Below are 24,949 nucleotides of genomic sequence, written 5' to 3' on the forward strand. Positions count from 1 at the left end.
CTTTCACAATTTCATGTTCTCCAAAACTTTAATAATTACATATATGTACTTTAAACCAAATATTTTATTAGGAACAAATACATCAAAATATTAAATGATCTTTTCCTCTTGGTGATAATAGATGATTTACTTTCTGCTTCACTGGGAAATACTACTTCTCAATTTTTAATAATCTTTATGTTTTTATTAGAATTAGAAAAAGCATTAAACCTGAAAAAAAGTAGATAAAGGAGTTTTTTATTTTCAACCCCTAAGGAAATATATATGCAATTGACATGTTTAGATTTCAAGATAATTCTACTAGTTTAAAGTGTATTTCAGAGCATACTTTAAGGATTTTTAAAATATATTTAAATATATGTTAAATAAATTGTAAAGAATTTGAAAATAGAAAAAAAAAAAATCCTAATTCCACAACAATAGAATCTCTGAATCTGAGAGCTAAAAGGGACCACGACCATCATTTGGTCCAAATATTTAATTTTATAAATGAAGAAATTGATGCACAGAATGCAAATAACTTGGGTATCATAACTAATTAACATGTAAGATCTAGGCTAGAGCCTTATTCTCCTGAACCCAAGGCTGGGTAATTTCTACTACTGGACAATGCCTCTAATAACTTTCTCTGTAAGCAAAGAAAACATTTATCTCCTTCAACTAGAAACTCTAAATTGAGAAAATATTTGAGAACTGGAGGGAAAAAAACTTTCTCCATCAAACAGAAATTATAAAATTAAAAACAACATGTGGGACTTCCCTGGTGGTCCAGTGGCTAAGACTCTTATGCTCCCAATGGAGAGGGTCTGAGGTTCAATATCTGGTCAGGGAACTAGATCCCATATGTAGCAACTAAGAGTTTGCATGCTGCACCAGTAAGATTCTGCATGCTGCAACTAAAGACCCCACAAGCTACAACACCCAGCGCAGCCAAATAAATATTTAAAAAATAAATTTTAAAATGCTGATAAATTACAAGAATGCATTAAAAAAATAACATACAATAGTGTTGAGTTTGCTGCTCTGGTTCAATAAAAGCAATTAAGGAAACAAGACTCTGGAGCCAGATTGCCTGGACTGAAATCTTGACACTGCCTCTTCTAGATGTGTCACTTTGAACAATTAAGTTACTTTTTCTGAGCCTCAGTTTCCCTATTTATACACCAAGGATAATAACAACTTCTAACTCATTAAATGAGTTCACATACATAAACCAAAAACAATGCATTGCATAAACTCCATATGTTTAACTGCTTTTATTTTTATAAAACAATGCAAATGTATGCTATGTTTTTATTTCGGTTATCACCCTTCTAATAAAGTTGACAATATTATCATTTAATGTCCACTATAGACAATGATGGGGGGCTTCCCTGGTGGCTCAGAAAGTAAAGCGTCTGCCTGCAATGTGGGAGATCTGGGTTCGATCCCTGAGTCGGGAAGATCCCCTGGAGAAGGAAATAGCAACCCACTCCAGTATTCTCTCCTGGAAAATTTCATGGATGGAAGAGCCTGGTAGGCTACAGTTCATGGGGTTGCAAAGAGCCAGACGTGACTGAGCGACTTCACTTTCACTTTTTATAGATGATAAACTAGAGAAAGTCCAGATCACAATGACTTCACAAACACCCTCTTCAAACAGCTTAGCAAACACAACAGCCAATGATAAAACTAACTTAATGTTAACTGTCAAAGATATTCCAACTTTCTGCCAACCTCTTCAAGGTCAGGGTTAATGTGGAGGAAACAGCGTACACTGCGAGGTGCTGGGTTAGGAAGCCCACCAGGCTTCTCTGTCCAAGGAATTCTCCAGGCAAGAATACTGGAGTGGGTAGCCATTCCCTTCTCTAGGAGTCTTCCCAACCCAGGGATTGAACCCTGGTCTCCCGCACTGAAGGCAGATTCTTTACCTTCTGAGCCACCAGAGAAGCCCCTCAGGAAAGCTAGGGAAAATTAAACAGTTGGAGCTACTATGGGCAAGCAGGAGGGCAGGAATCCATGCAGGTAAGACAAAGGTTGAAAGGCACAAAGAAGTTACTGTGGTGAAAATATAAGAGCAACACAATGGAGAAACAGAATGCCTGAATTCTAACCCTGGTTCAGATACCAACTAGATATATTATCTCGAGAAAGCAAATTTTCTGGGTTTATTTCCCTCACGTAAAACAACCTGTTCTCAGGGCTGCTTACACCCAAAGGTCAAATGCAATATCAATGTTTTTAAGGAAAAAAAAACAAGGTTTTCTGGATTCACATTTTATAGGTAGAACAACTACTACAAAAAAATGGTAGAAAGTTTTAAAACTTTGTTCCTGTTAACAAAGTTTGAGAGTTTTCCTCTTTGCTAAAGTTTGTACTCTTTACCAAGTGTGGCTCATCTCACATTCTGACAGAGGAAGCACTATGAAAAAAGAGAAGCACAGAGGAAGGGGACGTAGATGAGTTTTAAGTAGAAAGGAGGATAGGACTCATTAAGATAATTGTGAAAGATTTGAAGAAGGTGAAGGAGCTAGCCATTTGGGTATCTGGGGCAGAGGGATATTTCAGAAAGCGGAACCAAACAGTGCCAAGCCCTAAGCCAGAAGTGTGCCTAGAATAATTCAGGGAATAGAAAGGAGGCTTGTGTGACTAGACTCGGGTAAACAAGCGAAGAACAATAGAAGTCAGAGGAATAATGATGGGACACATCAGGTAGGTCTTACAGGCCATTAAAAGGAACTTCAATTGTGAAGAGGAGGAGTTCTGACAGAAAAGAGACATGATCTGATTTGTGTTTTAAAAGAATCACTGTGGCAGATGTACCAAAAAGACTGTAAAGGTTGAGAAGCAAAGGTGGCAGCAGGGTGAAGAAAAGTATGAAATATAAGGCAGAAGAGAGACAATGACAACTCACACTAGCAGTACAGAGATGGCAAAAAGTGGTCAGATTTTGGATATTTTTTTAAGACAGAGTCAAGAGATTTACTTCTTGACAGATTAGATGAAGTAAAAGAAAAATAGGGACATCAAGGATGTGTCAAAGACTTCTTTTACTCTAAGCAAACAGGATACCAGGTCTGCCATCAACTAAGAAGGGGAAGGCTGCACTTGAAAGCTGATTTGAGGGGTAGAATACAAACTCAGTTTTGGATATTTTGGACCCATACAAATCTATAGACTCCTTTCAATATGATGACACATATGAATATCAGTTCAGTTCAGTGGCTCAGTTGTGTCTGACTCTTTGTGACCCCATGGTCTGCAGCATGCCAGACTTCCCTGTCCATCACCAACCCCCAGAGCTTACTCAAACTCATGTTCATTGAGTCAGTGATGCCATCCAACCATCTCATCCTCTGTTGTCCTCTTCTTCTGTCTTCAATCTTTCCCAGCATCAGGGTCTTTCCCAATGAGTCAGTACTTTGCATCAGGTGGCCAAAGTATTAGAGTTTCAGCTTCAGCATCAGTCCTTCCAATGAATATTCAGGACTGATTTCCTTTAGGATGGACTGGTTGGATCTACTTGCTGTCCAAGGGACTCTCAAGAGTCTTCTCCAACACCACAGTTCAAAAGCATCAATTCTTCAGCACTTAGCTTTCTTTATAGTCCAACTCTCACATCCATATGTAACTATTGGAAAACCCATAGCTTTGACTAGATGGACCTTTGGTGGCTTATTAATATGCTGTCTAGGTTGGTCATAGCTTTTCTTCCAAGAAGCAAGCGTCTTTTAATTTCATGGCTGCACCATCTGCAGTGATTTTGGAGCCCAAAAAGATAAAAGTCTGTCACTGTTTCCATTATTTCCCTGTCTATTTGCCGTGAAGTGATGGGACCAGATGCCATGATCTTAGTTTTCTGAATGTTGAGCTTTAAGCCAAGTTTCTAACTCTCCTCTTTCACTTTCATCAAAAGGCTCTTTAGTTCCTCTTCGCTTTCTGCCATAAGGGTGGTGTCATCTGAATATCTGAGGTTATTGGTATTTCTCCTGGCAATCTTGATTCCAGCTTGTGCTTCATCCAGTCCAACATTTCTCATGATGTACTCTGCATATAAGTTAAGTAATCAGGGTGACAGTACACAACCTTGATGTACTCCTTTTCCTATTTGCAACCAGTCTGTTGTTCCATGTCCAATTCTAACTGTTGCTTCTTGACCTGCATACAGATTTCTCAGTAGGCAGTTCAGGTGGTCTGGTAGTCCCATCTCTTGAAGAATTTTCCACCGTTTGTTGTGATCCACACAAAGGCTTTGGCATAGTCAATAAAGCAGAAGTCGATGCTTTTTGGAACTGTCTTGCTTTTTCGATGATCCAATGAATGTTGGCAATTTGATTTCTGGTTCCTCTGCCTTTTCTAAATCCAGCTTGTACAGCTGGAAGTCCATGATTCACGTACTGTTGAAGCCTGGCTTGGAGAATTTTGAGCATTACTTTTCTAGCATGTGAGATACAAACCAGAAATTTCAGATTCAATCTGAACACACAGGTTATACAAATGGCAAGTGAAGACAGCACTTATTTTCTAATGGTGAACTCTGAGCTCAATGGAGTCAACTTTTTAGCTATTTTGGGAGATGAAGTCATAATCAAAGAAGAAATTAACAGATTTTAATATATAAAATTCATGCTTTAAATTCATCTGGCTGCCTTAATATACATCTAAATATCGATGTGGCTCATGGAAGGATAGAACTGAAAGTGTACCCAGAAGATACAGAACCCCTGGAGTTGGATACATAGGAACTCCTTCACTGGACTAATCAAGGACTCCACTGTAATTACAATGCATGACAAAAGAGAATAAAACCAGTTACTCTTACATGAGGCAGACAGAGATACACACATATTCACTTCTTATCAATCAAAAAACAAAAATAAGTTAAAACAATAGTCCAACCAACTCTAGTAAACGTCACTTACTAGATGTAGAATGGAAAAGAGTGTCAAGAAGAAGAAAATCATTTCTCTAGATCTTTGAGGAAATTTCAGTCCTTATGTAGACAATTCAGCTTTAAGAGTAAAAATGTAAGAAACAGTCTTTTCCTCCAATCTAATGAACATATCCCTGTCAAACACAACACATCTTGTAGCTAAAGGGTACAAAGGTCCTCACTTCAAAATCTACGATCTTGTAGGAAAGCCACGATCTTGTGGAGTAGCCACTGTTCTCTTGTCATACTTAGGTGCCCTGTGGCAGCAGAACAGGAAATGCAGGTATGTCATCACAACAATCTCAAATCAATAGATCGGCAGCCACCGATCTTTGACCTCACCCTTCACAAAGCCAAAACAAAGACCAAAAGAAAACAAAAAATAACACAACTTGGAAATGAGATGGCAAAAGTGACCGATGCAATGTTCTGCCATACCTCATAGAAAAGTTGATAAATGTGATGGCTTACAGCCAGAATTGTAATACCTCGTTTATCTAAAGTCCATCACCCTAAACCAGGCCACAATCATCTCATCTTTACTGTTCCAACAGCTCCTAACTACTCTCCCCAGTTTCACTCTAATCTTTCTCTAATCCTTTTTGGTCCCTATTGAGCTTGCCAATCTCATTTCAAGGAACAATTTCCTTCGTTTCCTGTGTTCTGCCACAATTCAGCAGTAGCACCCTTTCAGTTTCTCAGGCAAGCCAAACTTATTTTGCTGTTCTCCAGACCTGCAGGGCTCTTCACAGGACGCTTTCACCCTTCCTAAATGTTACTTTCTCAGAAGGGCTCTCTATATCACATTATTTTCTGCCACAGATGCTAATGTGTCCTTCGAAATAACTTTCTCAGACATAATTTATCTGTTAGCTGTAAGCTCCAGAAGGGCAGAGGAACTATATATGTTTCATTCATAACTGTAAACTCAGAGCCCCACATAACACTGAGCATACAATTTAATAAATACTTGTTAAATTACTTATCAGGAAGCCTCAACAAGACAGTTGATAATGAAGGATTAATTGAAAAATACTCTGAGGAGATAAGAATCTCAAAACCCAAGAATTAAAATTCAAGAATCTAAATCCAGCACTCAGAACTAACTTCTCTTACTTTATACATTGGTCTTATAAGGTTGATTGTCTCATTTCTAACCTACAGCTGATCAATTAGAAAGAAAAGAAGAAAATAAACAGAAAGCAAAAGCTCTCATGTGCGAAATTCAAAAGAAAGGGCCATTTAGAAAAGATCCTCAAACTTTAAAATAATTCAATGTCCTCTAACAACATCACTATGTACCAATCTGTCAATATTTTCTTTTGATTAAGTTTCCTCTCAGTTCAGTTCAGTTTAGTCGCTCAGTCTTGTCCGACTCTTTGCGACCCCATGAATCACAGCATGCCAGGTCTCCCTGTCCATCACCAACTCCCGGAGTTCACTCAATCTCATGTCCATCAAGTCGTGATGCCATCAAGCCATCCCATTCTCTGTCGTCCCAGTCTCCTCCCACCCGCAATCCCTCCTAGCATCAGACTCTTTTCCAGTGAGTCAACTCGTCGCATAAGGTGGCCAAAGTATGGGAGTTTCAGCTTTAGCATCAGTCCTTCCAGTGAACACCCAGGATTGATCTCCTCCGGAATGGACTGATTGGATCTCCTGCAGTCCAAGGGACTCTCAAGAGTCTTCTCCAGCACCACAGTTCAAAATCATCAATTCTTCGGCGATCAGCTTTCTTTATGGTCCAACTCTCACATCCATACATGACCACGGGAAAAACCACAGCCTTGACTAGACGGACCTTGGTTGGCAAAGTAATGTCTCTGCTTTTTAATATGCTGTCTAGGTTGGTCATAACTTTCCTTCCAAGGAGTAAGTGTCTTTTAACTTCATGGCTGCAATCAGCATCCACAGTGATTTTGGAGCCCAAAAAAATAAAGTCTGACACTGTTTCCACTGCTTCCCCATCTATTTCCCATGAAGTGACGGAACCAGATGTCATGATCTTCGTTTTCTGAATGTTGAGCTTCAAGCCAACCTTTTCACTCTCCTCTTTTACTTTCATCAAGAGGCTTTTGAGTTCTTCTTCACTTTCTGCCATAAGGGTGGTGTCATCTGCATATCTGAGGTTATTGATATTTCTCCCAGCAATCTTGATTCCAGCTTGTGCTTCTTCCAGCCCGGCGTTCCTCATGATGTACTCTGCATATAAGTTAAATAAGCAGGGTGACAATATACAACCTTGCTGCTGCTGCTGCTGCTACTGCTAAGTCACTTCAGTCATGTCCGACTCTGTGTGACCCCACAGATGGAAGCCCACCAGGCTCCCCCGTCCCTGGGATTCTCCAGGCAAGAACACTGGAGTGGGTTGCCTTTTCCTTCTCCAATGTGTGAAAGTGAAAAGTGAAAGTGAAGTCGCTCAGTCGTGTTCGACCCTTAGCGACCCCACAGACTGCAGCCTACCAGGCTCCTCCATCCATGGGATTTTCTAGGCAAGAGTACTGGAGTGGCTTGCCATTGCCTTCTCCGATACAACCTTGACGTACACCTTTTCCTATTTGGAACCAGTCTGTTGTTCCATGTCCAGTTCTAACTGTTGCTTCCTGACCTGTATACAGGTTTCTCAAGAGGCAGATCAGGTGGTCTGGTATTCCCATCTCTTTCAGAATGTTCCAAAGTCTATTGTGATCCACACCATCAAAGGCTTTGGCATAGTCAATGAAGCAGAAATAGATGTTTTTCTGGAACTCTCTTGCTTTCTCCATGGTCCAGCAGATGTTGGCTATTTGATCTCTGGTTCCTCTGCCTTTTCTAAAATCTGCTTGAACATCTGGAAGTTCACGGTTCACATATTGCTTAAGTCTGGCTTGGAGATTTTTGAGCATGACTTTACTAGCGTGTGAGATGAGTGCAACTGTGCAGTAGTCTGAGCATTCTTTGGCATTGCCTTTCTTTGGGATTGGAATGAAGACTGACCTTTTCCAGTCCTGTGGCCACTGCTGAGTTTTCCAAATTTGCTGGCATATTGAGTGCAGCACTTTCACAGCATCATCTTTCAGGATTTGAAATAGCTCAATTGGAATTCCATCACCTCCACTAGCTTTGTTCGTAGTGATGCTCTCTAAGGCCCACTTGACTTCACATTCCAAGATGTCTGGCTCCAGGTGAGTGATCATGCCATCGTGATTATCTTCGTCGTGAAGATCTTTTTTGTACAGTTCTTCTGTGTATTCTTGCCACCTCTTCTTAATATCTTCTGCTTCTGTTAGGTCCACACCATTTCTGCCCTTTATCGAGCCCATCCTTGCATGAAATGTTCCCTTGCCATCTTTAAGTTTCCTCTACTCACAGATAATTCTGACAGGATCTTAAAGCAGGAGAGCATATTTCAGACTGATTTTCAAGACAATGATAAAGATTAACCAAAAAATACATGAAGGGATAAATATAAAAATATATGGCAATAATTTGCCGAATGTCTGAGTTCAGGTACTCAGATAAATTATTTCTGACTGTCACAACTAATCCCTGAGATAGATATCCCTTTTGCAGATGAGAAAACTAAAGTTAAGAAAGGGTAATGGCTACAGTTCGGAAGTCTCTGAGAACTGAAATCAATCTGTTTGACATCAGAGACCACTCTTTCCACAGAACCATCTCTTGCTTTCTAAACATGTCTAAGAATCACCCAAGCGCCTATCAAAAATAAAAATTCCTAGACTCTTCCCTTAAAGATTCTGATCGGGGATGTCTGAAATGTGTATTTTTTAAAATGTTCTTAGTGATTCTGATAATCGGGCAAGCGATTCTAATAATCAGGCAAGTTTAAGAAATCCTGTACTGAGATTAAGCTAGTCTGCATGAACATGGAAACATTTGTATAACATCTGATTTTACAAATGGATTCTGAAACAAATTATGAAAAGTCACCAACAAATCTTACACAGAAGATATGAGAGTAAGGATACTTAAAAGCATCCATTGCTGTTATATTTTAAAGCTTAATTTCACTGAGAATAATATCTTAAGTACTTTATAGCAGATTAAAAAGCTAAGCCATAGATACTAAAAAGACTTAAAAGATTCCATTCTGAACTTTCCTGGTGGTGCAATTGATAAGAAACCGCCTGCCAATGCAGGGGACACCGGTTCGATCCCTAATCTGGGAAGATTCCACATGCCATGGAGCAAATAAGTCCGTGCACCACAACTACTGAGCTCCAGAGACCATGCTCTGCAACACAGTATAGCCCCTGCTCACCACAACTAGAGAAAGCCAGCACAGAGCAACAAAGACCCAGCACAAAAATAAAATAAATAAAAATTATTAAAAAAAGAAAAAAGATACCCTTCTGAGTATACAGTTGATATAATATCCTAGGCGTTTAACCTGTTAGGAATATAAACTCAAGCTGGGATTCAAGAGCAGCTCTCAAAAATATTATTCTTTAGAATAATGTTATTTAGAATAATAACAGCTTTTGATTACCATCATAAATAATCTCTTATCATTTACTTTCCACCATTTAGTTCCTACATTCCACTTAGCTAAACATTAACATTTTAAGTACTAGATAATTTCACATCTGTTGGCAGGCAGAAATCCCACATTGAACTGTCTGGACTGGAATATCATGTGAATTTCAAATTACAGCAAAATTTTGATCAAGACCACCCCCAAGAAAAAGAAATGCAAAAAGGCAAAATGGTTATCTGAGAAGGCCTTACAAATAGCTGAGAAAAGAAGCGAAGTGACAGGCAACGGGGGAAAAAGAAAGATACACCCATTTGAATGCAGAGTTCCAAAGAATAGCAAGGAGAAATAAGAAAGCCTTCCTCAGCGATCAATGCAAAGAAATAGAGGAAAACAATAGACTAGAAAAGACTAGAGATCTCTTCAAGAAAATTAGAGATACCAAGGGAACACTTCATGCAAAGATGGGCACAATAAAGGACAGAAATTGTATGGACTACCAGAGGCAGAAGATATTAAGATGTGACAAGAATACAAAGAATATCTATACAAAAAAGATCTTCATGACCCAGATAACCACAATGGTGTGATCACTCACCCACAGCCAGACATCCTAGAATGTGAAGTCAAATGGGCCTTAGGAAGCATCACTACAAACAAAGTTAGTGAAGGTAATGGAATTCCAGTTGAGCTATTTCAAATCCTAAAAGATGATGCTGTCAAAGTGCTGCACTCAATATGCCAGCAAATTTGGAAAACTCAGAAGTGGCCACAGGACTGGAAAAGGTTAGTTTTCATTCCAATCCCAAAGAAGTTCAGTTCAGTTCAGTCGCTGAGCCATGTCCGACTCTCTGCGATCCCATGAATCACAGCACGCCAGGCCTCCCTGTCCATCACCAACTCCTGGAGTTCACTCAAACTCATGTCCATCGAGTCGGTGATGCCATCCAGCCACCTCATTCTCTGTCGTCCCCGTCTCCTCCGGCCTCCAATCACTCCCAGCATCAGAGTCTTTTCTAATGAGTCAACTCGTCGCATGAGGTGGCCAAATATTGGAGTTTCAGCTTTAGCATTAGTCCTTCCAATGAACACCCAGGATTGATCTCCTTTAGAATGGGCTGGTTGGATCTCCTTGCAGTCCAAGGGACTCTCAAGAGTCTTCTCCAGCACCACAGTTCAAAAGCATCAATTCTTGGGCGCTCAGCTTTCTTCACAGTCCAACTCTCACATCCATACATGAAGAAAGGCAATGTCAAAGAATGCTCAAACTACCACATAGTTGCACTTATCTCAGATACTAGCAAAATAATGCTCAAAATTCTCCAAGCCAGGCTTCAACAGTACATGAACTGTGAACTTCCAGATATTCAAGCCGGATTTAGAAAAGGCAGAGGAACCAGAGATCAAATCGCCAACATTCACTGGATCACTGAAAAAGCAAGAGAATTTCAAAAACCATCTACTTCTGCTTTATTGACTATGCCAAAGCCTTTGACTATGTGGATCACAACTAATGGTGGAAAATTCTGAAAGAGATGGGACTACCAGGCCACCTGGCCTACCTCCTGAGAAATCTGTATGCAGGTCAAGAAGCAACAGTTAGAACTGGACATGGAACAATAGACTGATTCAAAATTGGGAAAGGAGTACGTCAAGGCTGTATATTGTCACCCTGCTTATTTAACTTATATGCAGAGTACATCATGAGAAATGCTGGACTGGATGAAGCACAAGCTGGAATCAAGATTGCCAGGAGAAATACCAATAACCTCAGATATTCAGATGACATCACCCTTATGGCAGAAAGCAAAGAAGAACTAAAGAGCCTCTTGATGAAAGTGAAAGAGGAGAGTGAGAAACTTGGCTTAAACTCAACATTCAGAAAACTAAGATCATGGCATCCGGTCCCATCACTTCATAGCAAATAGACAGGGAAACAATGGAAACAGTGACAGACTTTATCTTTTTGGGCTCCAAAATCACTGCACATGGTGACTGCAGTCATGAAATTAAAAGGCGCTTGCTTCTTGGAAGAAAAGCTATGACCAACCTAGACAGAATATTAAAAAGCAGAGACATTACTTTGCAAACAAAGGTCCATCTAGTCAAAGCTATGGGTTTTCCAATAGTCATGTATGGATGTGAGAGTTTGACTATAAAGAAAGCTGAGTATCAAAGAAATGATGCTTTTGAACTGTGGTGTTGGAGAAGAGTCTTGAGAGTCCCTTGGACAGCAAGTAGATTCAACCAGTCCATCCTAAAGGAAATCAGTCCTGAATATTCATTGGAAGGACTGACGCTGAAACTGAAACTCCAACACTTTGGCCACCTGATGCAAAGAACTGACTCATTGGAAAAGACCCTAATGCTTGGAAAAATTGAAGGCAGGAGAAGGGGACAACAGAGGATGAGATGGTTGGATGGCATCCCAGACTCAATGGACATGAGTTTGAGTAAGCTCTGGCAGTTGGTGATGGACAGGGAAGCCTGGCATGCTGCAGTCCATGGGGTCACAAAGAGTTGGACACGAATGAGCAACTGAACTGATCATGTGAATTTCAAATTACAGTAAAATTCTGAAACAAGGTTACTACCATATTTCTCACTTCTTCAAGAAAGTTTACTCACTGAGAAGTTTTAACACTTTGTCCAGTTAAGATATTGAACACTTTTTTCTTTATAGTGTCAGAACTATGCTCATTGCTATGTTCTAAATCAAAGTAATTTCCTCTCAAATTATAAAGAGCAAGAAAAATCTCTGGGAAAATAATATGTACTTTAAACAGACAATTTTCACACAATCACCAAATTTGCTTTTTAGAAAAAGACAAGCCAGGAAATTTCCTGGAGGTTCAATGGTTAAGACTCTGTGCATTCACTGCCAGGGTTCAATCTTTGGCCAGGGAACTAAGATCCTGAAAGCACAGCCAAAAATAAAAAAATAAAGTAAAAAATAATAAGCCATTTATCTTACGAATGTGATTATAAGAGTTCTATTGTTAAATAGCTTGCCTTCATTCAGAGGTACAAAAAAAAAAGGAGAAAACAGTTATTCTTTTGACAAGTTTGACAAGATCCAAAGATGTATGCAATTACCTCATTTATTTAGAGAACATTTCAGAACCCATCATATTCCAGACAGGGCTTCCCTGATACCTCAGGTGGTAAAGAATCCACCTGTAATGCAGGAGACCCCAGTTCAATTCCTGGGTCGGGAAGATCCACGGGAGAAGGAATAGGCTACACACTCCAGTATTCTTGGGCTTCCCCGGTGGCTCAGCTGGTAGAGTCCACCTGTAATGCGGGAGATCTGGGTTCGATCCCTAGGTTGGGAGGATCCCCTGGAGAAGGGAAATGCTTCCCACTCCAGTATTCTGGCCTGGAGAAGTCCATGGACTGTATAGTCCATAGGGTGGCAAAGAGTCAGACACGACTGAGTGACTGTCACTTCACTTCACTATTCCAGACACGGTATTAAGTAGTGGAGAAATAAAAACCAATAAGCATAATTTCTGCCTTCAAAGAACTATCCAGCTTTGTGGAGAAATATCAAGAAGAACCTCAAAAGTTTCCAAACAAAAAATTTAATCTTTAAAAATGGAATAATTATGCTGAGTAAGGAGGTGAGAGTAACAAAAGTTTACAAAACTATTTAACTGAAGTGAACCTGTTATTTAAGCAAATCTCCTGTTGCTTACCACAGCATGCAGTAGCAATCTTGGTCCAGTACATTTCAAGACAGAATTTTTTTTAACTCTACTATCTAAAAGGTCAATATATACTGAGCTGTTCTGTGATGGCTCCTATGCAAAGGTCCTACTGTATTCCAAAGTGTTTCCATATTTTTTCAAGTCACATTTCTACATCTTTCAATTTTCCACAGCTTACCTGAGATGAATGATAAAGAGAGTGATGTCTCACAGCCATCGATAAAAACTGGTAAAGGATGAGGAATTCTTGTGGACATCATAGAAAGATTATACCTCAGAGGAAAGTACCCAAAGACACAGTAATTTAGTGAAATTAGAAGAGACTAACATTAGAAACAAATCTAAAAATAAGCTGGTTCTATGACAAGGCTTATCTTAGAAGTCAAAAATTATACATTCCCTAGGGAGGCTCCAAGTGTGAGTTTTATATGGGAGGGCATGAAACAAGATAGGAACTGATAATGTCAGTTACGATGACAAATTAGACAGGAAATACTGACCTAAAACCTAGTTTTAAATTCTAATTTTTATATTAAGCACACTGCTATCATCACTGTGAAAAATCAAACTCTTCAACAAATCACAGTTACAAAAGTTTATTCTAAGGGGAAGAGAATGTCATAATTTTAAAAAAATATTAACCAATTTTGACAATTAACACCTAATAAATTAATCACCTTTCCTTCATCTTCATTACATAATAAGCTGAGAAGTACACACACAGAGAGAAAATCTTTTAACTGAAGTGTGAGCTCAAGTCTTTTTATTCAATAACAGGGAACTTATCATTTCCCTCTCTTCCTTCAAATACCACTTTTCCTCAAAACATTATTTTGTATAAGATTTCTTCCTATTGGAGCTGCCACCCTGTTCCATATTGCCACATGCAAATCTAAAAATGAAGGAAATTATTACACTCATCTAGAAAAACACCAAGAAAGAATACTGATCTTAATGGAAGTACACAGTTTAAGCCTGACTTGGGGTTAATATGAAAATACTAGAAACTACATTAAAGCAAACTTCACTTAGGCAAATTATACATTTTAAATACTTGTATGCCCAAAATCGGAGAAGGCAATGGCAACCCACTCCAGTACTCTTGCCTGGAAAATCCCATGGACAGAGGAGCCTGGTAGGCTGCAGTCCATGGGGTCACTAGGAGACTGAGTGACTTCACTTTCACTTTTCACTTTCATGCATTGGAAAAGGAAATGGCAACCCACTCCAGTGTTCTTGCCTGGAGAATCCCAGGGACGGAGGAGCCTGGTGGGCTGCCATCTATGGGGTCGCACAGAGTCAGACACGATGAAGCGACTTTGCAGCAGCATCAGCAGCATGCCCAAAATCTGATTATGCCACAAAACTAACCAAGCCCTGCCTGTGTAGTAGAAAATAAAAGATGACTTACTTTCTCACATCACTATAATGACATGCTGCATTATGTCATATGAGAATACAGTGACTTCTAAAATAACAGCAATATTATAATATGATATCATAGAGGGGAAAAGAGTAGACATAATCAATCATAAAGGTCTACTCAAAAGTGAAATCTGTGAAAAACACACATGAATGGATCTATATAGATTCAGATTGATGTGGATTACAGATGATTCTATACATTACACTATACTGACTTCCAAACTGGTAAGGGAAAACAGCTCTGAGCAGCTCCTTAGTTTAAATAAAGGAGGAGCAGATAAGGCAGCTGTAGTGATAAGCTTAACCAGTAGTCTTTTAACTGTTTTAATAGCTCTTCCCATTTATACTTGCAGGCAAGAAAAACTGAACATGCTCAACAGTTATAGCAACCCACAAACACCAATTTCAAAAACCATTATAGGTATTAACTGGCTCCTACTGGGATAGATTGCCTGTGAATGATACAAAAAGTTTTGTGCTACTATTAACCATACTTATCTATGTCACACAAAACAGGCCTAGGCCTTCAAATGCAGAAGATTCTTACTAATTCTCCTTGAAATATTTCACACAATTTACCCTCATACAAATCACCCAGAAATCAAAAAGTAAGACTAAAGTGAATCACTATTAAATTTGAGAACGGCAGTTTGGATTCCTTATACTTTCTTATGCTTTATACCTGTTTCTCAAAGAGGAACACTATATATGTGGAAGATAATTAATAAAGGCTATATTTATTGAGCACAGTACCACACAATGTGATGAATTCTTTGCATGTACTGTCTCAGTTAATCCTTAATTTTAACAATTAGAGACTACAACTAGCCCAATCTTAAATGAAGAGTAACAGATAAATAATTTACCCAAGAAGTGGCAAAGGTTAGATTTGAACCCAGAACCTAGAACCAAAGTAACAGGAAAGAAAGTGAAGTTGTCGAGAGAAAGCACAGAAAAATTAACTTCTATGTTGAAAGGTATACTGTTTATTGGGGGCATTTAGTTTCTCTTAATACTCTGGAATAGCATTTTTTTAATCCTGGGTACCTACTTGAGTCACTTGTGGAACTTTTTAAACAAACTAGGACCTCACTCAGATACTTGGCTTCCACTGGGGCAATGACAAAAACTCCCTAAGTGATTCTAATGGGCAATTAAGATTGGGAACCACTAATAATTCTCTCCCACTCTGTTAACCTCTGTAAGTAGCCAACTAAAATCAAATTTACTAATCACCTGTTCGGTTCTGAGCTCTCTGATTTTTCCATCATGCCCAACAATGTACTTAGCTTTTCTTTTACTCAAACAGAGGAAACAATTATAGCTGCACCTTTTAAAATAAAATTTTGCCAGCTTTTGATATGAGGAATTTAAGGGGAAGGGTGGACAGATACCATGATAAAGTTTGAAAACCAATCTTTAAGCACTCCTTAGGTTTAAAAGAATGTATTAAGGTTCAAATAGTCAAACAAAACAAATGGCAGGCTCTGAGAGGTAAACATTTCTATGATATATGTTAAAAAGATTTAATATCCCATAATATTTGGCTATATGTATTAATTATGCTAGTGATGACACTTAAAATACTAAGTAACTGTTAGTACGGTTATCTTTTATTGTCTTCTCATGGCACTGTGACAGAGATAATGCAGTGTTTTTATACTAAGTCACCAGAATATAAACTAACAGGTGCTAAAGAAATCAAAGCATTACATAAGCACACCCAAACAACAATATGGCTGGTCATATCATGTTTTGAGAAGTGTAAGGATTTTGCTGACAGTCTTATATGAGAAGTCCTACTATTTCACTAAAAGTTATTCACTGCACATCCCACCCACCCTAAGCCCAAAATAAAATATAAAGTGTTCCAGGCAATTTCAAACTTACTGGCCCTTTGTATTTTACTAAAAAGGTGAAGTGGAGAGATGTCTGACAAGCATGAAGTTTGACCTAGGATTTGAACAGAGATCTAAAATGAAAAGGCATAAATTCTTCAACTTGTACAAAACTCTGAACTTCTCAGACAAACATTACAAAACTTCCTGCTTCCGGACAGCTCATTATTTGGTTCAAGTCTTCACATTCCTTTATTAGTCATGACCTTTCAGAAAGTGCTGCTTCCTTATTGTTTGAATAATATCAGCCTTTTAAAATGTTGCCAACTGAACTTACAGGAACCCTTATCAAATGAAGAAGCCATCCCAGAGTCCGTGCCCCAAGGAAGAACTTAGATTACAGAGAACCCAGAGTAACCTGAGCAGTGTGTGCCCATCACGTAATTTTTTTTAATTATGTGTAAACATACATCATTCTGCATCTTAAATACATATGTTCATCCATACATTTTTTTATCACATACAATTACAGGAACTTGCATTAGTTCCGCACAAACTGACTCTGCAAGAAACTGGTAAGACTTGCGGGTGAGTATGAGTGAAACAGACACGACGACAGGGAACCACTCATTACCGATCGTCGCCAGGGTCTCACCCGGCCCAGATCCGGCCTCTGAGCCATATGTCACTAGGCTCAAAGGCACAAACGAGGAAAGAGAACCGCAGGGTAAATGGATGAGAAAACTGGGGGAGGCACCTGAGAAATACGTGTATTTCCACCCCGAAGCTGAAGGGGTGGCCGGAAGGGCAGACCCCAAAGGATAACCTTCCTCCTGGGATCCGTCAGAGCGGCCAGGCCCGTGGGGCCTGCTAACAGGAGTGCGGGGGGGACGGAGGGCAGCGTTTGTCCCCACTCCGGAGACAGAAACAAATGAAAATAGAGCAAGTTCTCACTTCCTGGTCGCCTACTCTTCCCGAAGGCCTCAGACACCCGACGGACACCGGGGAGAGAAGGCCCCCGCGGAGTAAGGGGCCCACCCCAGCCCTGCACCTCCCGTCCTCGCCCTCGCCCTCCACCGGGCCTTACACGGTGACGTGACCGGAGCCGCGGACCACCACCGGGTCCGGCGAGTACTTGAGCAGCTGCTCTTCCAGGGCCCGCTCCTCGTCCTCCTCCTCCTCATAGATCTCGTCGAAATCCGCCATCCTGAGACTCCGCGACCCCCGGACCGAAGGGGCCTGTCCAGAGGCTGAGGCCGAGATACGGGCTGGCGAGGCGGCGAAGGCTGAGGGGAGTCGCTGCCGCGGGCTCCGAGGCCGCGGAGTTCGTTCGGTGCAGTCTCGGCTTCGGCTACAGAGGAGATGGGGTCCTGGCCGTCGGCGCCGCCGCCGCCATTACCGTCAGCAATAACAACAACACAATGTCAACATCCGCCCAAGGGCCGACACCTCCACCAGCACTGCCGCGACCGCCGCAGCAGCAACTCGGGCAACCACAGCAACAGCCAGAGTCTCCCGCAGCGGGAGCACCCGGCTACGACATCGCGAGACTTCCCGGGAGTGCAGGCGGGCGGGTGAGCGGGCGGGTGGGCGCGAGAGCGCGCGGGCTGGCGGGCGGGAGCGCGCACTTGAGGCCTCGCGCGCTTCCCCAGGTCGCCTTCCTCATCTTCCACCCGCCGTCTACTCCTGGAGCGCGCTCCCGCCGGCGCGGCCCCGCCCTCCAGGACAAGCGTCGCTGACGCTTAAGGAGAATGTCTCTGGAAACTGGTGGCTTTGACCCCCGACCCAAAGAACAGAGCTCTGAGTGTCCAGTGGGGCACTTGGTTCCCCAGAGTAATCTCTAACCAAAACAACTAAAAATAAAAGCACTAGTTTGGAATAGAGAATTTATTGTGCGTGTGGTTCCCGGTTTATCCAATAATCGAATCTCACTTTTCATCAGTTTTTTCAGTCTGTGATGAGATCCAGAGGCTGTAGTTTTCCAATTTGAGGTACCCAACAGACACAGCGCAAATATGTTTGCCCACTGTAAGACAGGATTTTTCAAAATATGTCCAAGTTCAAACATCTTGTCCCATCGTCCCCTTAAATATAGTCCAATAGGTGAGGCCAATGGTGCTGATACATTTGTTTTCTTACGAGAAAACTCACTGTAGGGAGGCCATGACACAAAATTAACAAACTCTGGATTCCAGATTAGAAGATGCAGTTGCCTCCCTCAACTTCTTCACCAGCCATAACCTCATTTCTCCTTTAAGAACTTAGGGAATCCCTTTCCCTTCCTTCCAGCTCCTCCCAGGAAAGGTGAAGGGAGAAGAGCGGAGGTAGAATTTAGTGTATTTCTCTCACCCGCCTAGATCATCACTAAAGGCCCAAGGTTCACTCTGGGTACTTGGTTGTATTCATAGTCAAGAACCTACCCAGGCAAACAAATAGTTCAGGGGTAGTAGTGGGCTCCTGAGAGAGTCCAGGATAAGGAATATGTACTGACAGCAGGAAAGGATAGTCATACTGGACCTGGTGCTGGTCAGAATATTCTCCCAAGTACAGTGTTCACTTCCTACCAGTTTAGATGATTCGTTGTTGAGTTGAGAAAGTGCAAAGGCGGGCAATCAGGGCAAGTGAGAAATGCCAAAGAACCTCCGACTAGTAATGGTTGAAAAAAAACGAACATAGTTAGCCAAGAAAAGATTAAAGAAAAACATAGCAGATCGAATCAAACTTGCTATGTGTCTCTCCTGAGGACATTTATTCATTCAACAGATATGTACTGAGCACCAACCATGTGGCAGGCACTGTGGTGTGTGTGTGTGTTTATGATGAGGTATAGTTTCTGCCTTCTAGTAGCTTATTTATCACTAAGGCAAGCAATCATAACCCTGCTGAGTGCTCCCAGAGGAGTATAGAGAGGGTGGTAATAGAGCACACAGGAGGAAGCTTGCCTTGGTGATCAACTTCCCTGGTGGCTCAGACGTTAAAAGCGGTAAAAGCGTCTGCCTATAGTGCAGGGGACCTGGGTTCAATCCCTGGGTCGGGAAGATCCCCTGGAGAAGTAAATGGCAACCCACTCCAGTACTCTTGCCTGGAAAATCCCATGGGCGGAGGAGCCTGGTAGGCTTCAGTCCATAGGGTCACAAAGAGTCAGACACAACTGAGCAACTTCACTGACGGCCTGACTTTGAATTCAGCTCTGTCACTTACAATGTGACTCTGGACCAGTCATTTAATTTCTCTGCTCCTCATGTGTAAAATGAGGATAATAATAGTACAACCCACTGGGCTGCTCTGCAGATTAAACAAGTCACTACATGTGAAATGCCTAGAAGAAAGCCTCGAGACATAGTAAATATTGGGTGGCAAGAGGGTATCTCTATGGTCCCATCCAACTAGTTAACTCTGTGAGGATCAGCTCAGGTTTTTTGCATTATGTAATGCTTTACTGTTGATAAAGCACATATATCATTTAACATTCCCCCAAAATTGTGCGAGGTAACCAAGGTTGTAACTTACTCCTTAGCTTCAGAGATGCTATGTGACTGCCTTATAGCCAAATAACTATTTAAGAGTCAAACTCAGGGTTTCAATTCAGTGCACTGGGTAGGCCAAGCTCCTGAATTTCCTTCTTGGCAGGAACTAGAAGGCCAAGTGGCTGCACTCAGTTAAAGGAATGATAGCAAATGAGAGAGTGAGCAAAGGGAACCAGAGGAAGAAAGGTCAGTATGTCCCACACATGGCCCACACCCGGTGTACTGTGACTGAGAATTCACCTTCTGTAGAAATAGTGGCCAAGATAAGGGGCTGATGCTCCAACATATCTAAATTACCACATAGCTGACAACTTCCCAAGGGCAGGGGAAGTCATATACAGCACTTTCGCAGCTCCTGCTTCAAAGAAGGGGTTCAATAAATATTATCTGAATTGAGAAACATTGTTACTGGTGCTATTTCCAGAACATCATGAGTTCATTAGGCTTCCCAGGACTGTGAGAACCTCACCCTTAACTTAACAGTAGTTCTGTGTGGGAGAAATGTTCTTTATTCTAAGATCTATGCAGCAGAGAGAACTTTGTAACTCCCACTACCTCAGTGTAAGGTGGGGGCTACCTTATTTTTGCTCTTCCTATTTTGTGCTTCTTTGTCCTATTCTGAAAAAGCTGTCAGAGCCAGCAAAAGGATATAGGGCCTGGGAACAATGCCAAGAGGGGGAGGGAAGATGAGTCAAACATTTCCCTGATGATGGTTGACATCATAACCCCAAATTCCACCTCCAGCCCTCCAGGGACCAACTTCCTGTCACATGCCTTCCCCAGTATCTTCCTGTGAACAAATCTCCCTTCTCAGTGTATTTCCCCCCACTGTTTATGTTTTCTCCTGCTCTCTGCAGTATGGACTCCTTTCCATTTGAGTTCCTCTTTCCATCCCTGCTTTACACACTTTCACACTTACCTTCACACCAAATGGTTCAAAGCCAAACAGGATAATGCCTTGGGGGCCTCATGAGGCAACAGATCTACAGTTGCTTTTAAGGCAGTATTCCTAGATTTGAAAACTTCCAAATTTTTACATTACCTCGTTGAGTGGTCTTGGGCAGTTTCAAATTTCTTTCTTTTTTAAAAAATTTATTTAGTTTTTGTTGTGCTGGTCTTCATTGCTGCACGTGGGTTTTCTCTAGTTATGGAGAGTGGGGGCTACTCTTCATTGTGGTGCATGGGCTTCTCATTGAAATGGCTTTTCTTGTTGTGGAGCACAGGCCCTAGATGTATGGGCTTAAGTAGTTGCAGCATGCCGGCGCAGTACTTGCAGCTCCTAGACTCTGGAGTGTGGGCTTAGTTGCTCTACAACACGTGGAATCTTCCCAGACCAGGGATTGAACCTGTGTCCCCTGCATTGGCAGGCAGATTCTTATCCACTGCACCACCAGGGAATTCCTCACAATATCAGGACTTTTAATAGAACTATTGGGAAGAGGGGGACCTCTTTTTCTATGATCTACTAGGAACCATGTCGTTCTTGTGGTAGAAATAATCTAAGAATGATGCCAGCGCTGAGGAAAGCAGAACCAAGGGATGAAGCAAACATGACTTTTCCTCATGAGAATGTCCTGAGTCCCCTGAGTTCAGTTACACTTAAAGTTTCCCAGGTTTGTAGGAGAGGATAATGGATTTAGTTTGTGAAATAAGAGACACCCAGTGGAGATGTCCAGTAGAACATAGATGTATAGACAGAGATATTAGGTAGATGGACAGATGTATATGTAGATAAATGAAGAGGTAGATAAAACAGAGAGAGGAAAGGGGAAAGAATGAGTTGGGGGAGAGGTTCAAAAGATAAATCTTGGTAGACAATAAATACATGGGATCCATCAACTCATAGATGGTAAAGTTAGCCATAGTAGTGACTAGGATGGCTCAGAAGCCAAGAGGTGAGGTGGCTGGGAGAGAGTGAAGAGGATGTAGGATGAAGGAATTTCAGAGAGTAGAAAAGGGGAGAGGGGGAAGAACTGACAGAGGAAATGGAGAGAACCTAACCAAAGTGGTAAAAGGCAACTCAGGGAGAGTGTGCTGCTTCAAGTAAAGAAAGAGAAAAGTCAAAGAAGAAAGTAGTAACTGTTCATGTGAGACATTGCAGAAATAAGGTAAGATAGCAACCAGTGTCCGGAGAAGGCAATGGCACCCCACTCCAGTACTTTTGCCTGGAAAATCCCATGGACAGAGGAGCCTGGTAGGCTGCAGTCCATGGGGTCACTAAGAGTCAGACACGACTGAGTGACTTCACTTTCACTTTTCACTCTCATGCACTGGAGAAGGAAATGGCAACCCACTCCAGTGTTCTTGCCTGGAGAATCCCAGGGACGGGGGAGCCTGGAGGGCTCCCGTCTATGGGGTCGCGCAGAGTCAGACACGACTGAAGTGACTTCGCAGCACCAGCAGCAGCAGCAGCAACCAGTATCAGCTGTATTAAAGAGAACAGAAAATCCTGAGAAAGGACTCAATTTCTGTAAGTAGCATTTTGACAGACAGAGCCAACACAAAACTCCTTGGTTGCATATAACTGTTAAAAAAAAAAAAAAACAGTAATAAAGGGAAGCCTAACTCTCCACTCCTTAAGTGTGGACCATACATAGTAACTTCCTTCCAAAGGAAAGCGGGGGAAGACGAACTCTACAGTGGTGACACTGACTAACACTGTTTAAACCAGCTAATCAAGGTCAACATCATGTTGACCATAAATCACATTGACTTTTTATGTGCCTTTTTATGATATGATGAAAATAGCACTGAACCTTTCTGATCTTTCTCCCCCAAATCCATAACCCCATCTGAATCAAAGAAAAACACTAGACAAATTCCAATAGCGAGGTATCCTACAAAATACCTGAACAGTACTCCTGAGACTGCCAAGGTCATCAAAAACAAGGAAAGTTTGAGAAACTGTCACAGCCAAGGGGAGTCTATGGAGACATGAGAAATAAATGTAATATGGCATCCTGGATGGGATTCTGGGACAGGAAAAGGAAATTAGGTAAAAACTAGGAAGATCTGAATAAACTATAGACTTTAGTTAATAATAATGTATCAATGTTGCTTCATAATTTTTAGCAAACATACTGTAAGATGTTAATAATAAAGAAAAACTGCATGCAGGAGTGTAGGGAACATTTTGTATTATATTCTCAATTTCCCTTATAGTCTAAAACAGCTCTTAAAAAATAAAGCCTAATTTTTAAAAGTTAGAGGTACAGTAAATACTGAATTCAAAGGATAGGAGAAACTTTTTAGTGCTAGAAGCAAAGATAAAGCTTAAAGCTTGAGTAATAGACTCATAGAATACACTATGGGGCTAGGAGGGGAAGGGATAGGGGGATTACTGGACCAGAAATAGGTCCCAGCTGCTAAAGGTAGGTGTTTTAACATGCTGTGATAGGAGACTTGACCCTAGGAAGGATCAGGGCAGGACCACGACATCCAGCCAGGAAAGGCTGCAGGAGAGAAACCAGAAAAACTCTGTCCATGGGACAAGGAAGCAATGCAGAACATTTTTCTGCTGGAATTCTGGGTTGGGGAAATAAAGATCTTTGGTGAAAAAGCCTCAAGCCTGCTTTACTGCTATATCTAAATTTACACCACACTTGTATTATAGGAATGGCCAACCTAAGAAATTAGCTGAAGGAGGAATCATATCTAACATATGAACTCCGAAAAAGGCAAATGGGGTGGGATCTAGAATATAGTGCCTCAGTTCAGTTCAATTCAGTCGCTCAGTCGTGTCCGATTCATTGCAACCCCATGAATCACAGCATGCCAGGCCTTCCTGTCCATCACCAACTCCTGGAGTTCAGTCAAACTCATGTCCATCGAGCCTAGATCCTGATAATTACACAGATGTTAGCTATTTTTCTTCTTAGTGATGGGAACAATAATATCAATAATAACATTTGATTTTGTATGTTCTTGAGCCTAATTTATTTAGATATTTGGATAGGATAGATGTGATATTAGGGAACATGGCCTTAGAAGAAAAAATACTTGGTGCCAGCCATGAGTACTCAGGTAAGAAGAATTTTAGGGACTTCCCTGGTGGTCCAATGGCTAAGACTCAGATCTCTCAATGCTGGGGCCCAGGCTTCAATCTCTGCTCAGGGAACTAGATCCTGCATGCCTAAACTAAACATGCTGCAACTAAAGATCCCACAGGCCAAGACAAAGATTAAAGATCCCGCATACAGCAACTAAGATCCTGCACAGTCAAATAAATAAATATTTTAAAACAAAAACTTTTTTAAAAAAGAAGAATTTTTAATTGCATCGGGAGAGTTTTAGACTGTATGGAGAAATTCAAATTTCTTGGTTCTCCAGGAAAATAAACAAAATGTCTTCACTCAAAGATATAATTCCAAAAAAGAAATTAATTCTTTCAAGTCACATTGATCATTGTAAAAAAAAAAATTTTTAACATAAAATTGGCACAGTGTGTCCCAATTCCTCAAGTTTGTGGTGCTCAGAGTATAACTAATGAAAAATAGTGCTGCACTCCAGCACTCCAGCACCTAGGGAAAGGTCATGTGTGATAGAAGCATGTGAAACGCCTTTGGGGAGGAACAGTTATCTGTTTTTGCTTCCACAGTCATCTGAATAACTGTGGTGGCTGAGGAAGGGGGGAAGAAGGTGATATAAACTAGACTGGGAGTTTCCTGAGGGCAGAATCTACTCTATTTGGGAAAAGAAACCAATGCTTATATAGCATACGTAGTATCCCAGAAACTGTTCTAAGCACTTTGCATATATCAACCCATTTAGCCTCACAAATATCCTATTAACATAGGTACCATTTTCATTCCTATTTTACACATATGTATACAGACTGAAGCAAAAGGAAATTAAAGTATCTTGGCCCAAAGTCACACAGCCAGGAAATGATAGAACCAGGATTTGAGCCTAAACAGCATGTTTTCTCACCCCATGATCTTACCAGTAAGCTCTCCCATCTTAAACACCAGCAGAGAAATACTCAGATCACTTTCATTTTCCCAACACCTACAACAGTGTATAGTACACAGTGAGTGCTTTATAAATATTAGGGACTACACACA

The 24,949-nt window shown here is 41.0% G+C and overlaps 1 protein-coding gene across 1 annotated transcript in view; it reads right to left on the reverse strand.

The window, feature by feature from the left end:
* Positions 1–17,889, reverse strand: part of CHIC2 (cysteine rich hydrophobic domain 2) — a 62,315-nt gene extending 44,426 nt beyond the window's left edge. The window contains exon 1 of the mRNA XM_055435068.2: positions 17,447–17,889. Within this exon, the coding sequence (XP_055291043.1) occupies positions 17,447–17,565 (119 nt within the window). The 5' untranslated portion in view covers positions 17,566–17,889. The remainder of the gene's footprint in view (positions 1–17,446) is intronic.
* Positions 17,890–24,949: the final 7,060 nt, after the last annotated feature.

Source organism: Moschus berezovskii, chromosome 5 (assembly GCF_049115385.1).
Source record: "Moschus berezovskii isolate FMDL1 chromosome 5, NW_MosBer_1.0, whole genome shotgun sequence".
NCBI lineage: Eukaryota > Metazoa > Chordata > Mammalia > Artiodactyla > Moschidae > Moschus > Moschus berezovskii.